We start from the raw sequence: 14,950 nt of genomic DNA on the forward strand, positions 1-14,950 counted from the left end.
AAATAATCAGCGGTCATGTGGAGGTCCACCATGATGAGCAGTAGCCACGTTTCCAAGGCGGATCATTGATATACTGGCCGATAACCTGGGATGCCACCCTGGAGAAATTGAGAGTGAAACTTGCCTGGTCAGCGCCGAGGTAATTGATGTTGAACACCAATTCCTTAGGAAGGTATTCGGGGGATCGCCAAACGATCCAGCCAACGCCAGGATAGACCTAAACGACGAAGCCGTCAATAGTGTTTATTACGGCGTGTTGGACTGATGGGAACCAACCAATCCGTATTTGTGCCCGGAAACATTGATAGAAACGACTTTCTCGAGTTTAAAATCCCATTCGAGGTCCGGGTTGACAAATGGCGCCACAAATCCCCCGCTGGCAGCGTCGACGTGAATTGGGCAGTCGATACCTCTCTCCACTAACAGATCATTGATGGCTTTGATATCCTCGTACTGACCAGTGTACGTAGTTCCAAGAATGGCACAAATACCAATGGTGTTCTCATCGACCAGATCGACGGCCTCCTCAGGGTCAATAACATACCTTTCCGGAGTGCAGTATACGAACTTTTCCTCGACATCAAAATACCGGGCCGCTTTCTCCCAGCAGACTTGAACTGCACTGCTCATGATTATATTGGGACGTGAGCAGTCCTTGCCTGCTGCTTTGCGCCTGTTCGCCCAGCGTTTCTTCATAGCGAGTGTCCCAAGCATGATGGCTTCGGAAGAGCCGACGCACGAGGTCCCCATGGCATGGTCCGCCGTATCTGACATGGGAGCATTGAAAAGGCGCGCGATCATGTTCACGCAGCGGTTCTGAATTTCGGCAGACTGGGGATATTCCTCGTAGTCAATAAAGTTTTTGCTGAAAGATTCCGCCATGAGTTTCTCTGCTTCTTCCTCCTACATTTTCCGAATAATTTTCGTTGTCAGTTTCAACATATAGCTTTTTGCAGGACTAGCATGATATTACCATGTAAGTTGTCACGAAGCTCGCCAAGCTGCCGTTCGACCACGAGTTAGCTCCATGGTTCTGCGTGGACTGAGGCTGACCCCAGTTTGCAATGAGATGACCACTAGATATCTCACTTCAACATTGGATTGCCGTCCAGGCTCAATTCATCCTTGATCATTCGATAAGCCACTTCTCGCGGCATTTCCTTCTCGGGCATCTCATTAGTCGGCAGATCTTCGGCCGCGAAACGCGAGCCATAGACGCTGGAAAAGAAGTCATGTTCCTGCGGCTCGTCGAGTGGAATTGTATCAACCCGCTTCACCATGCGAAGGGGGAGAGTGTCAGCGTTCTTGCTGACGGCAGCGAGATGGACCATATTGAGCGTGTGTTTTGATATCTCGCTTTGATTTCTTGGAGCACTGCAGGCGTAGTAGAGCGAATGAATATTAAACAGAGCAGTCAGAGAATTCGAGGATAAAATATCAGAATGGGCTGAGAGATAGAGGTGCAAGAAGACGCGGAGAGGAGGGGCAGCAAGCCTCCAAGGATAACTCGCGCAGATACAGGGCCAGGCTGTTACCCTGCACTTCACCGCGCTAGCTCGTCACTTCGGGCCATTAAGCAACGACAAGCCTTGTTGATGACCGGGAATATCATCATCTTGACAAATTAACCGGGTATGGAGTGGAGAACGGGGAGCTGGAGCCGGAGCTTGCCCGCCCTACCTTCATCACCAATTCCAATCATCGACAGCGAGCCGGCGTTGAAGGCCTGACGAGTGATATAACCGTGTAGTTACGGAGTAGCCGGGCTTCTATTCCCTTGCCATCCAATGAAAAAGAAGTCGTTAGCCTAATACATAGGTAGCAAGCATCCTTTTCTAACATGACCTCGAAGCTCTTACACTAAGGCTAGGATGGTCGTTTTAGCTGCACTCTGTAACTAGTGGATAGTTAGTTAATATAGTGCACTTCTGATCCTGCCATAGAACCAAGAGATAGTTACTTAACTTGACTAGTTAGTTAACTGTAACTAATCTAACTGGTGAGTTAACAAATGCCAACAAATGGTGAAGCTAACTTCCAGTAACTTGTTAACTTGCTCTCCTTAACTTCACCACACAAAGAGGCATTGGACGACACACCTGGTGTTGAGCATGGTTCAAAACTCCCATCCATTGCAATTGCTCACTATAAATACAGCATCAATCATTTTGGATATTTTGTGATATACAATAAAAGCAAGGGCGTGTGCTTTACAATCATCAAAGAGGTATCATCCACATTACATTCATCAGAACATTGACCGAGAGACAGCGGCTGACTTCCAGCAAACAAGAAGAAAAGAATGACAGCTTTCGGATTAGGGTTCATCATGATGCCAATACCGGTGGCTGGTTTGCTGCAGGCGCTGGCATTGCAGGCGCTGCCGTGGTGCCCGCCTGCTGCCCTCCGTTCGATTGTCCCGCGACATTGGCAGCGTCTGTCGGCTTCGACGATGCCCTCCGCAAAAGCCGAGTGAAGAAGCCACCTGATTCCATCTTCGAATCCCGTCTCTCTCCAGGACCTTGCTCGGTACCTCCGTTATTAGACTTCTGCTCTTCGAGGCGACGTTGGACCTCGTCCATTTGTCGTCGCTTTTCTTCGTTGACCCGGTCCTTCTCTTCCCGCTGGCGCCGCTTCTCGCGAGATTTGGCGTCCTTCTCAGCTCTTCGACGCTCTGCGCGGCTAAGCTTGCGGGGGGCTGCGCCAGGACGCTCGGGGACAGCAGCAGCGGCAGGTGCAGGCGCTTGAACTGGGGCCTGTGGCCGCTCTTCGATTGGACGTTCCACCGCTTCATGGAATTCTTCGGTGCCTTCTGTTGGCTCTTCTACCTGCGCAAGGATGGGCGCAGTACCCACTGGAGCTGGGGCCGCTCTGATTTCTGCATCATCATGTAACTGCTGTTGCATATCTATCGGTGCTTCGTGCTCCTGGAATGTTGTTGGCTCTGGTGGCATGACAACCGGAGGCATGGCTGAGACATGGAGCTGTTCGGGCGGCTTTACCAAATGCTCTGTTTCTCTTGCGCCACCTTCCCTTTCGTCTAACCGTCCGATTCCAGCCACCATACCCTTGCCTCCCTCTTCTTTTCGAAACGGCCGACCCTGATCGACTTGCTCGGCTTCTTGGAGCGGCTCTCTCGTCCCTGGCACCATCTTAAGAGGCTGTTCCGCACGAAAGTACTCGGGCGTCCTCTCCGGCTTACTTATACCTCCTGCTACCCGCAGCTCCTCTCCTGGCTCCTGGCATGATTCAGCCTCTGCTTGCAGAATTGCGCTTTCGCATGCAAGGATCACTCTAGGAGTCTCAGCCTCTCGATGCCGTTCCCAATCTTCCTCGGCTAATTCTTCTGGGTGCCGCTTATGCTCTTCAAGTACTGCCCGCTCGGCTTCAGCTTGCTGAACTGCAACAGAGTACACTGGTGTGGCCTCTGCTGGATGCGCACTTCCCTGTCCATGGGTAAGCTGAGCGACCCTTTCTTCTTCGGGAATATACGGGATTTCCGTCGCATTTCCAATTATTACTGTCTCATGGCGTAATGGCGAGGAGCCTCGCGGGATGGCAGAGTGCTCCATGGCAGCGCGCTCGCTTTCTCCCGTGGTGACAATGGCTGGAGTCGACATACTAGGGGGAACTGCCCATTGTTCTGAGTTTTCTTCAACCTGGGGCCGCGGATTACTTGGCAGAGCAGACAACAACCCGTCATCCTCAATAAGCTCCGAGTCGTTCCACTCTGTTCTATCATATTCCTCGTCGACAGCCTCTGTGGTTCCCACCCCATCCACCTCGGTGACATGGCCTTCCTCCGCCGCCTCTAGGACAAATGGCGGCTGATGTTCTTCCACGGAAGGCCGCTCTATCACTTTCCTTGGTGCCGTTTCTTTGGTACAGTAGGCGGATGCGGCAGCCGCCACCGCTGCACCCTGCTCGTCATGGACTCCAAGCGAACGCTGTCGAGATGAACGCAAAGGTGGCGGTGGTTGTTGCTGCGCGCTGGTTTCTGACGCATATCGTGGAGCGGACGGCGAACTGGGCCTCCATCTCGTCTCAGTTGCGGTTTGCGTAACTATATACTTGACTGTTAATAACAAGGATCTAGATCTACGAGCATGACCATGACGCATACCTTCAGCTGCTGTTCCGCCATTGGCTTGAGTAGTGCCGACAGCCATGGTTTCGTAGTATATATCATCTGGGGCCTTGACGTCCTGGACTGGGCATGACCTCGAGACGCTCCTCGGTTAAGGTGGGCCTCCGTTCATGGGAATTTTGAACGCGACTTTCAATCTGTCGAATGGCAGCCCTACTCGATCGAGCTTTTGAGAAGTGCGATCCAGGGCCAGTCATCATCCGACCCGGCCGGCGTTTTGAAGTGCGATCGTGGCCATTGGGTTGATCGTCCTTGCTGCTGGCAGAAATTGTATCTCAGCAACTGAGCACGGCGGAAGCAAACAGATTTTTCAACTCACCCGACAGATTTAAATCTGCGCATTTTGACGAGATCGCAGTTACTTTCAACGGACAAACTCAACGAACCGTGTCAAAATGGTATACTTCGATTCAAAATACCACGCCGGTTCAGAAAGAGAAACAATCAAAAGGCATTGCAATTGACGCAGCCCCTATTATACTAGCTCTCCCCACTCCAGTTTTTGCCCAGATTACAGTCAGGAGGCGATTTAACCCCATGAAAGAGGTAACTATGGAACGGTGAAGTCATGCATTGCCATCTTTTGGGTAGGCCGTACCCAAATTCAGGATGAGCACATGGCCGTAGGTAGAAGTTTATGGAATGTGATTTCCATGGGTAAGTTTGCCTGACGAATTCTTTTCTAGGGAACACATCCCAGCGGGGTTTCAACTTACCTATGCCTTCAGGACTTTTGGACAGCTTAGCATTCACCACCCATTGCACAGCACGAGATTTCCATCGCCGTCGATAGTTGATGGAAGCGTACGGAGTAGTCTTGCGCGAGAAGACAACTGGTGGCTTCGATCCCGCCCGCCCAGGATTCGTTTCCGGGGATCACCCACGAGGATTTACCGGGCCGAACTGTCACGAAGCTTATTTTGCTGAAACGCCGCTTCTTGGCATGAGCCGTTTATCCCATCACGCTGGATCCTCGTTCATTGACGATGGGAGGTTGATACATTGCAATGTTACCACCACGTTGCCTACGATTCATGGTGAAGGAAGTAGTATTAGAAAATATTATTGTTTATATGTTTATATATCCAGTATTCCCCCATTACCAGCCGTCTGTACACTAACTTTGAGTGCAGAACATTGTCGACGGACGAAATAAAATATTAAAGCCCGTTTTGGCGTACGTGTACGTCGGTTTTCGCCCTGTGGTGCCATTCGATCGATTCGGAGAAGCGGGTGCCTCAAGCTACTCGTCTGCAGCAACGTCCGGGTTTGATCCTTCGAATAGGATCCATACTGCAATCGTCAGCTCTTAGGATTTGAAAGTATAGGTCCTGTCCTGGCGTTTCAACTTGCTCTCGAATTGGGCACCAATCCTCAACAAATCTATCTCGAGGTTATGCCATCGCATTCTTATCCATTCGAAACCAATGTTTGCTGTAGGGCTCAGAGGCCGTTCCGGCGATTCGCTACCCTAATGTGTTAACGGATTTCATCTCGCTATGATAACGGGCCGGTGCATACCTATCCCGCGTAGCAGCTGTACTTGACCAGGAGCAGTCTGATTCAAGATCAGATTCGTTACTGCGGTTGAGGCGGCCTCTGGTTGGAAATGTACCCATGGCTGCCGTTGTTTAAGGACGCAAACAGACTCAAAACCGATCGACTATGATTGCAACGAACTCAGGATGAAGAAAATGAGAATTCTTCATCTTTATAGCAGCTCGGTGCATCTGCAGATCTGAAATGGGAATGTCAAGCAGGCAACACCGTCTGATGCCAAGCCCGCTCCAAAAGGCGCAAGAGCAGGTGGTTAAGAACATGATGCATTTGATAATTGGATACGAAATGCCGTTAACTTAGAAAACAGAAAAAGCAAGAAAGGAAAGCAAGGCTTCAACCGCGCCCTTCTCCCTGTGAACAGAAGCCCTTTGACCGCATACCACACCAACCTCATGACTAGCCTCCCCGTGTGCCTTGAGTGTTTTAAAATGCACAGCCTGGCTAGGTAATATAGCGAGGCCAGGAATGATGCAACAAAACTCTAAATGGGCAGCTTATCGGGCAACAGATCCCTCAGCTCCAGGGGGATAAAGAACAGGCCGGAAGTTTTAGACGACAGGAATTTTTGTGCTAAAGGTGCTTTGGCCACGGCGCTATGGAGCAGCGATATGCAAATGCAAGATTTTCGTCCTCAATTGGTGTTCTTGCCGCCTGATGTTCAAAAGAGATGTTTCGAGACTTTCCGCAACTAAATTAAAATTGTCGTCGGGGCTTGTTGCCACATTACGGTTCCGCCGCTCCACAGTTGACCCAGCGGAGATTAGCAGTATGATGTCGCTTCAACAGACATGCCCAGGGAGTACCAATATTGATGCATTTGAAGAGATAGGGATCTCGTTTACCCCGAAAGAAACTCCTTCCGTACCAAAATATGCAGCATTTTCTGCCGGCTGATATTATTCCTCTTGAAGGAGAAACTAGGATTGATGCAATGTTCTCGAACAAGTGCGAAGCCGCGGAAATCTTGTTAGAAAGGGATGGCAAACTAATATTAGTATGCTGGAGAATCGATAGCTGTATGATTCTGTGTGCCCTTGGCCCCTGTGGCACTCGACTGCCAATCACCCGTGAAGTGGATATTTTAATCCCCGTTCGCCATGTGCATGTGGCACCCTCAAGGGAATGGCCAACAATCAGGCATCCTGAGCAGTGAGCTCTGGGAACCAGGAATTGGTTTCTCTTTCTGGTTCCGAACTCTGAACTACAAACTTGACCTGTCATAAACTACTAGTCACGCAATCCCTCCGGAGATACCAGGGTTTCCATTGGCTAGGGATGCCATGCAAATGGTGTAGCGTCAGTGTGTGACCTGAAGACTCCCGAATTAACTTTAGAATTACTAATTACTCTAAGGCCTATTGGTGCCTCACACATGATGGGCTTGGGGCCTTCCGGTCTTGAGTTCCTCTGACAGGATTCTGATCCCCCTACTCCGTACCTAGCTAGGGTCTTAGCAAATAACAACTGCATTGCGATTCACTTGCCCCAACAAAGCCAAGGCCGAATATTCGAAGAGTTATTCGATTCGGACTATTCCGAATATATTCGAGAATACGAATATTTGGTGCACACACTGTGTAGCGTGATGTGGAGAACCCCTTACGGAAGCCTATAAATCTGTGATAATAATGAATGACGTTGAAAGAGACTAAAACGAAAAGGAAACATGGTGGGAATGAACATCAAGACAAAACGGGCATGGTGACAACAGGAAAAAGAGCGGTGAACATTCATCCTGGTGATGTTGAGTCAAGAAAAGGGGGGAGCTGAAGAGAGCGCACCATCCCTGGTGGTTTAGTAACGGGTTAATAACCCAGGAGGGTGGAAGATACAAGACTCTACGGAAGATGGATGAAGGGAGAGAAAGACGGATTGTTGGCTTCAAATATTTTGGGTGTAGTGCCCATATGCTCATGCTTGACGCTCTTCCCCATCCTTGATCTTGGGTTTGTGATCGCTCTCGATCCGTCTTGTTCTTCACTTGAGCCAACAGCATACATATTGTTATGCCTGAGCAAATCTAAAAAAACTAGGCCCCTCCGCCAAAACTGAAATTTTCAAAAGCACCGAGACATTGGGGCTTCGAGTGATTTGCGACGAGATCTCTATTACCCGCGCCCGCGCCCACACTTATGTGGTAGCGTGCGATTTGCCCCCAGCCTCATGCATGTTGAACGCCGTTCAGCGGTGGAGTCTGGAAAGGAGCAAGACTGGAGTCCATCCAGTTCGTTCACTTAATCGTATTGTAAAGAATCTAGCTGGTGCGCCCATTCACTCTTCATGTGTTACAGCCATATCAAGCACCTCTACGCGTCCTCTTCCTTTGGTCTCACCTCCTACAAACTCGCTTAGGCCCTTGAACGCTCCCGGCTCGGCAAAGCCGATGACCTCCCATTCATCCTGCCCAAGTATCTCTTGAGACTCCACTTGTTCAAAGTAGTGTAAGATTCGATCTTTGACAGTTCCTGTTCCTGTCGCGGTATCCTGTGTGCCGCCGATCTCACGGGCTTCTTCATCGCTATCGTCCGCCTTTTTGCCTTTTTTTCCTTTCCCCTTGCTGTTCTTTTGTGCGCCACTGGCAGGATTCGTTGTCGATCTCGCTGCTTGCTTCAGAATCGAAGTTGGGCAAGTAATCCGTAGACGCATTCTTGCACGCATCACGGGCACGGGCTGCCACGCAATGAGGGCTTTCATCGCATCCAGTGCTTGACTCTTTGCCGATTTCGTCGTCACCACACCCGTCCACAGCGGCTTTTTGCGCTGCGATGACAGCTCCTCCGATGCTGGGACGGGTGTACCTGACTCGCTCCTCAAAGGGGCTTCGGCGGGTGACTCACCGCCAGGCTTTGGTTTCCCACCCTGCTGCCCACCAGCCGCGCTCAGCTGGTCGAGAGCCTTGCTGATCATCCCTGTCGTGTACACTCTCTTCGAAACGGGGTCCACCAATCTGGCGCTCACAATTTCCAGCACTTCCCTCTCTACTCGTTCCAGGAGCTCCTTTCTCTCCTTCTCGCCAACTTGAACTTCCCCCTTTCGCAAAATCTCCTGGACAATATCCTCGCGCTTCGCATTGGAACCGAAAGACTTGGCGAGATCTGCAGCGGGGGCGGTCTGCGCTTTGGATACGGAGAGGAAAACGGTGGGGACCTGTAAGACATTGTCAAGATCGGCTTCGGCGCCCGTGCGGTATTCTAGGAGTTTGTTCTTGTAGCATGCGAGCTCGAAACGTTTTTTCCCTAAGGTGGGGCTGGGTTAGTATGGATGCGCGGAGGAAACTAAAGTGCGTGCAACTTTTCAGTGGCAGAGGGGATGAAGTAAGATGGAGTAGGTACCTTTCTTTAGACGAACAATGGATACATTTGTAAATTTTATTTGGTTGGAGGGCTGATTTATGCCGACCGGCATTGTAACGGATTGCGGGTATCAAAGGTGGGGTGGTTGGAGGTGCGATGTGATGAACTGGATTTGAGAATATGACAGGTAAGCAGTTACTGTAGGATAAAAAAAATGGATTTTATCTATTTTATTTTTGCGCTTCATCAAATCATGTCATCAATAAGAACATGTCATCATAGCAGTGTTGATTGTTTGCTGTGATTCTTGATATCGGATGAGATGATAGCAGATGACTCATCAATATCGAGTGAACTAGCTAGTTAGCCCACTGGCTACAACGACTCTCGGTTTCGTATCAATATGTGATGATCCATACTTCACCAACTTCTACAGATTGTGTTCAAAATATCACTGTGACATCTGAAGAGTGTAGCAGTCAGAATTTATGAGTCCATAAATCATTTCTCAAACTCCCTCTTGAGATTTGTCGAAAGCCCGCAGTTTGAAAAGACGAGACGCCGCCAAGCCCCTAGTGTAACAGCACCGGTGACCCTGTATGCTGCGCTAGTCCAGGTATGGTAAGGCGCGTCTGTCACCTTGATGGCTGGTATTCATTGCGTAATGGCACCTCCAACCTCACTCCATCATCTCACATCCCCGAATCTCAACCTCATCTCGTCTTGCATCTTCCTTCATCGGTGTTGTTAGTTGTTGTGGTTAGTCGATATTCGTTACGCCGTGCAGTGATTCTACGCAAAACACTCGTTCACGCTGGTCCGGGAAACTGAAGTGGAGCACCCTGCCTCTCGGCAACGTCATTCAGCTTTCCCGCCTCTCACCCTCACTGATTGTTCAATTGGTGCAGTGTCTCGTTCATCGGACTGTGTTGCTTCTCTTAGCATCATGAAAACCTTTACAGCGGCCTTGCTGGTCGGGACAGCCCTGGCTGCTGTTCCCCAGCAGCAACCACTACAAACTCAAGTCGAAGACAGCGCCTGGGCCAAGCCTCTTGAGGACCTGAAGGACACGATAAAGTCCATGGGCGCTGAGGCAAAGCAGGCATGGGATCAATTAGCGTCTGCATTCCCTGATGCTCTCAACGAATACACCCTCTTCTCTGCCCCGAAGAAGCATACACGCCGACCAGATTCCCATTGGGATCATGTCGTCCGGGGAGCTGACGTACAAGGAATCTGGGTTGACGGTGTTGACGGCCAAAAGCACCGAGAAGTCGATGGTAAACTAGAGAACTACGATCTGCGAGTCAAGGCCGTTGACCCATCGAAACTCGGGATCGACCCTGGCGTGAAACAGTTCAGCGGTTATTTGGACGATAACGAAAACGATAAGCATCTCTTCTACTGTAAGTTGACATCACACAGCAACACTGGTAAATGTCGCTAATATTAATGGTACTAGGGTTTTTTGAATCGCGCAACGACCCGAAGAATGACCCTGTCGTGTTGTGGTTGAACGGTGGCCCAGGCTGCTCCTCCTTGACTGGCTTGTTCTTTGAACTCGGTCCAGCTAGCATCGATAAGAACCTAAAAGTCATCCATAACCCTTACTCGTGGAACTCCAACGCGTCTGTGATTTTCTTAGATCAGCCCGTGAACGTTGGCTTCTCATATAGCGGCAGTTCAGTCAGCGACACCATTGCTGCCGGCAAAGATGTCTATGCCCTGCTTACTCTCTTCTTTAAACAATTCCCCCAGTACGCCAAACAAGATTTCCACATCGCCGGTGAATCATATGCAGGACACTACATTCCGGCTTTTGCGTCGGAGATTCTTTCCCATAAAAACCGAAATATCAACCTCAAGTCCGTGCTTATCGGAAACGGCCTGACTGACCCTCTCACCCAATACCCCCACTACAGACCAATGGCCTGTGGTGAGGGCGGATATCCCGCTGTTTTGGACGAGTCCAGCTGTCGCTCCATGGATAATGCTCTTCCTCGCTGTCAGTCCATGATCGAATCGTGCTATAGTAGCGAGAGCGCCTGGGTATGCGTGCCAGCCTCGATTTACTGCAACAACGCGATGATTGGCCCTTACCAGCGCACCGGCCAGAATGTCTATGATGTCCGCACTAAATGCGAAGACGGCTCTCTCTGCTATACTGGCCTCAACTACATCACCCAGTGGCTTAACCAAAAGCCTGTCATGGAAGCCCTTGGTGCAGAAGTTGAAAGCTACGATTCCTGTAACATGGATATCAACCGCAATTTCCTTTTCCACGGTGACTGGATGAAGCCATACCACCGTCTCGTGCCAGGATTGATTGAAAAGCTTCCCGTCCTCATCTACGCTGGTGACGCTGACTTTATTTGCAATTGGTTGGGTAACAAGGCATGGACGGAAACCCTTGAGTGGAGCGGCCGCGCAGAATTCGCTAGCGCTGAAATGAAGAATCTAACTATCGTCGATAACAAGAGCAAGGGCAAAAACATCGGCCAAGTCAAATCCCATGGCAATTTCACTTTTATGCGACTCTTTGGAGGTGGCCACATGGTTCCGCTTGATCAACCTGAGGCCAGTCTTGAATTCTTCAATCGCTGGTTGGGGGGTGAATGGAAAGCTTAGGTTGATGATTTTTTATCGTGATTCAACGACGTCTTATTGCTCTATCTTACTATCTGATATTGTCCAAATGCACCAAGTGCTTTGATTTTTGCTTTATACTTAGATTGTCAGTTGTTTCGAGGGCGTCTGTTGCATAGTTTCATAGGCGGTTTGATGTCGTAGAACGGATTAATTCCATTTAGTATTTAAGGGAGATGTGTTTATCATCGTCGCATACAACTTAACATATTATTCGTTCTTGATATCAGATTGGCCCGAGTTCCATATAGGAAATCATTCTGTGGAATGGAGTGAAAAGACCTTAGAAATCGGAATTTCTACGAAGTAATTGGTAACCCAAAGAGATAAGGTCTCAAATTGCTTAAAATTATTATACTGAAGCTGTAGAATCAATGAGAGTCGTTGGATTGTATTCATTTCGATTCTTTTTTTTCATTCTTGCTACACATGGCTCATCATATTATAAAGGCGGGTACAAGAAAACCAGCTTCGCCAGCTTTTCTCCGCTTTTGCTCTTCCCGCGTAGTAGGGCCAACAAGAGGCCATACCAGCTACAGCCAATCTCGCACAAAACCACCCACTGTGTTGACCTTGTTGGAGCAGAATCTCAAAAAAGAAAATCGGAGAGGATGCTCCCATTTCGCCCTATTTGCATCCCCCACACGTACCTAGAGAAACAGTACGTACACCGGAACAAAAGACACAGAGACGAAAAGGCGAGAAGCGAGGAGGTAAGGAAAAAAGCAAGAACCCAAGGACTCCCATTTGTGCGTTTCGTTTATCCCTTCTTCTTGCTGACACCGACGGTACGTCCTCTGCGGCCGGTGGTCTTGGTGTGTTGACCCCTGACGCGGAGACCCCAGTAGTGACGGAGACCTCTGTGGGCACGGATCTTCTTCAAGCGCTCGAGATCTTCACGGAGCTTGGAGTCCATGTTGTTGGCGAGGACCTGGGAGTCCTTGCCATCGGTGATGTCGCGCTGACGATTGAGGAACCAGGTGGGGATCTTGTACTGGGTGGGATTCTGGATGATGGTGACGATGCGTTCGAGTTCTTCGGTGGTGATTTCTCCGGCACTGCACGAAAAAAAGATATCAATAAGAGGGCCCATGCATATGATACGTGGTTGCAATATCGCGGATTCAAATGAATTATTGGCCATGGAGAGCCCGGTGAAGCAGCATACCGCTTATTCAAATCGACATCGGCCTTCTTGCAGACCAAGTTGGAGTATCGGCGGCCCACACCCTTGATCTTGGTCAAGGCGTACATAATCTTCTGCTTTCCATCGACGTTGGTGTTGAGAAGACGCAAGATGAACTGGAAGTTCGTCTTCTCGCCGGACACGAGCGCTAAATTCATATTCGACGCCCATGTTAGCCAGTATTCTTTCCCTCATTTGCGTGGTCGCAACAAGTTTCTTCCAATCCATCATACGATCATCGTCGCGGCATTCGCAAAGCCAAAAGCGAGGAGGAGGGATAACGTACACATGATGGGCGATATATGCGATGAATATCCACCCCGGGAAATGTTGTGCAGGTCGACGGCGGAATGAAGCTTGACGAGGTTCGAAGGAGGTTCAAAAAGTCGTTTGAAGTCGAACTGGATTTGGCTGTGTGGGATCCAAAATGCCTGCGCTAACCCACCCAGGCCTAGCGCCTCAGGGCTTTCGCTACGATTATTAGGTCAGCAGCTTCCAGGACACTAGTTCAAGAACGCTTTAGTGCTTCTTCAACGTCAAGTTCGGCTTATTGGTGCTCAAGAGGAAAAAGCAGTTTTGCTGGCCTGCAGTTCGTACTCTGTAAAAAATATATTTGTCGGAGAGTGGCAAGGACACGAGTTTAAAAGACATCCATCCCTACTTTGCTGTTTCACCAGCGAAAAAAACGGAAGGCCAAATGAACTTGGTGCTACAAAACGACAAAAAAATTGGACTGTCGGAGAATCGAACTCCGGACCACCCCCATGCTAAGGGGGTATTATACCACTAAACCAACAGCCCATTTGTTATTACGATGCCATTTCCTATTTCATTCTATAATTACAGCTTTATCCGACCCAGAACGTCCACCAGCCCTACCAACCAGAGACAATCACTTGTATCAAAAGAACGGCTGAGGGTAGATTGTGTATAAAGGACGTTCATCCAGACTGCTAATAGACCTTTCTCCTTACTCCAAATGACAATGTATGACGTCGACAGGCGTTAAACCAAAAGAATCCACATAAAATCATCAAATATCTGTCCGTGTATACCAAATATTCTTTTTCCATTCATAACCATCATCATACCAGTGACCAACCCATTATACAAGGCCATAAACTGGTGCTTTGACAATGATATTACCCGCAGCCTTGCTGCGAACCTCCACCGCAACAAAAGCAGCAAATCGAATACGCATCGTCTCGTCTCTATCCGTCTCGTCACGTTCCTTGCTTTCTCGAGGGATGGCTGAGGCCGGTCGGCCGGACTCAGGCTGGCTTTGACTTGCTGACGGGTGCGGCTTTTTGGATATAAGCGAACCAAACACGGATTTCTTTCGCTCCTTGGAGCTATAACCCGAATTGGCCGTCGAGGACGACGACGTGTCCTTGATGGTGTCTACTTCTGAGGAATCCATAGCCAGCTCCTTCAGGGACCCCTGGTCCCCGCGATCCGTGGCTGCCGAGGAAGGCTCGGAATTCTGACGGTTCTCGGGTGCCAGGCTCGCAAGAGGCGGCAACGTTGTTTCAAGTTTCATATGCGACTCCGCAATTGGTGCCCCAGGAAGGAAATATTCCACAACTATATCTCGGGATTCCAGCGGAATATTTGCAGCAATACCAATGGCAAGCTCAACAATCATGGAGACTCCGTTTTCTAACCCTGGCGGTGCTGGATCCTTCAAGTTCATTTCTAAACTGGCAGTGAGCTTTTCTACCAAGGACATGGTCAGATGGGCACGGTTGTCTTCAGCCACTTTGCCCTGCAATGCTTCACCAAGGCCGTCGAGGGTAGTCCGACGCCACGACGAAAGCTTCGCCAAGTTATTCTCCTTGTCTTCATCAGTTGCAGCTTTTCCCATATGGCGCACATTACGCTCGATGACTTTCAAGTGACGGCTCAAAGTGGATTCCAAGCTTGGGTGAAAATAACGGTGGAAGATTTCATCCACCAGCCATCGGGTAAGGCATGCACGACCAACAGCTGTCATTTCTTTGGTGCCAACTAAATGAGCGTCCTCGTTCACAACGCCTAGTAACCAAGGTGGAATGCTTTTCCAAGCCTTTCGAATGTTGAATGCGAGATTGTTAATAGCCCCGTCTAGAATCCACCAAA

The 14,950-nt window shown here is 49.5% G+C and overlaps 7 protein-coding genes and 1 non-coding gene across 8 annotated transcripts; 1 reads left to right on the forward strand and 7 right to left on the reverse strand.

Annotated features, from left to right (window-relative positions):
* Positions 1-246: 246 nt before the first annotated feature.
* On the reverse strand, positions 247-1,331 carry UREG_03016 (glutamate decarboxylase 1; the record flags this gene model as incomplete). The annotated part of the gene is made up of 2 exons (XM_002543454.1): positions 247-865; positions 1,090-1,331. The coding sequence occupies 2 exons, from the start codon at positions 1,329-1,331 to the stop codon at positions 247-249; spliced, it is 861 nt and encodes a 286-aa protein (XP_002543500.1).
* A 996-nt stretch (positions 1,332-2,327) lies between these two features.
* On the reverse strand, positions 2,328-4,169 carry UREG_03017 (uncharacterized protein; the record flags this gene model as incomplete). Its single annotated transcript, XM_002543455.1, has 2 exons — positions 2,328-4,063; positions 4,124-4,169. 2 exons carry the CDS (start codon positions 4,167-4,169, stop codon positions 2,328-2,330), a joined length of 1,782 nt encoding a protein of 593 aa, XP_002543501.1.
* Positions 4,170-5,456: 1,287 nt separating this feature from the next.
* UREG_03018 (uncharacterized protein) lies at positions 5,457-5,766 on the reverse strand (the record flags this gene model as incomplete). The annotated part of the gene is made up of 2 exons (XM_002543456.1): positions 5,457-5,613; positions 5,669-5,766. 2 exons carry the CDS (start codon positions 5,764-5,766, stop codon positions 5,457-5,459), a joined length of 255 nt encoding a protein of 84 aa, XP_002543502.1.
* Positions 5,767-7,978: 2,212 nt separating this feature from the next.
* UREG_03019 (uncharacterized protein) lies at positions 7,979-9,112 on the reverse strand (the record flags this gene model as incomplete). Its single annotated transcript, XM_002543457.1, has 2 exons — positions 7,979-8,898; positions 9,040-9,112. 2 exons carry the CDS (start codon positions 9,110-9,112, stop codon positions 7,979-7,981), a joined length of 993 nt encoding a protein of 330 aa, XP_002543503.1.
* Positions 9,113-9,946: 834 nt separating this feature from the next.
* UREG_03020 (carboxypeptidase Y) lies at positions 9,947-11,628 on the forward strand (the record flags this gene model as incomplete). Its single annotated transcript, XM_002543458.1, has 2 exons — positions 9,947-10,406; positions 10,463-11,628. The coding sequence occupies 2 exons, from the start codon at positions 9,947-9,949 to the stop codon at positions 11,626-11,628; spliced, it is 1,626 nt and encodes a 541-aa protein (XP_002543504.1).
* Positions 11,629-12,406: 778 nt separating this feature from the next.
* UREG_03021 (40S ribosomal protein S18) lies at positions 12,407-12,990 on the reverse strand (the record flags this gene model as incomplete). Its single annotated transcript, XM_002543459.1, has 2 exons — positions 12,407-12,704; positions 12,815-12,990. 2 exons carry the CDS (start codon positions 12,988-12,990, stop codon positions 12,407-12,409), a joined length of 474 nt encoding a protein of 157 aa, XP_002543505.1.
* Positions 12,991-13,561: 571 nt separating this feature from the next.
* UREG_07953 lies at positions 13,562-13,633 on the reverse strand. The gene has a single exon. It is a non-coding gene; the product is annotated as a tRNA-Ala (tRNA).
* A 304-nt stretch (positions 13,634-13,937) lies between these two features.
* UREG_03022 (uncharacterized protein) lies at positions 13,938-14,561 on the reverse strand (the record flags this gene model as incomplete). Its single annotated transcript, XM_002543460.1, has 1 exon — positions 13,938-14,561. The coding sequence occupies one exon, from the start codon at positions 14,559-14,561 to the stop codon at positions 13,938-13,940; it is 624 nt and encodes a 207-aa protein (XP_002543506.1).
* Between the last annotated feature and the right edge of the window lie 389 nt (positions 14,562-14,950).

This window comes from Uncinocarpus reesii, genomic scaffold (genome assembly GCF_000003515.1).
Source record: "Uncinocarpus reesii 1704 scaffold_2 genomic scaffold, whole genome shotgun sequence".
Lineage (NCBI taxonomy): Eukaryota > Fungi > Ascomycota > Eurotiomycetes > Onygenales > Onygenaceae > Uncinocarpus > Uncinocarpus reesii.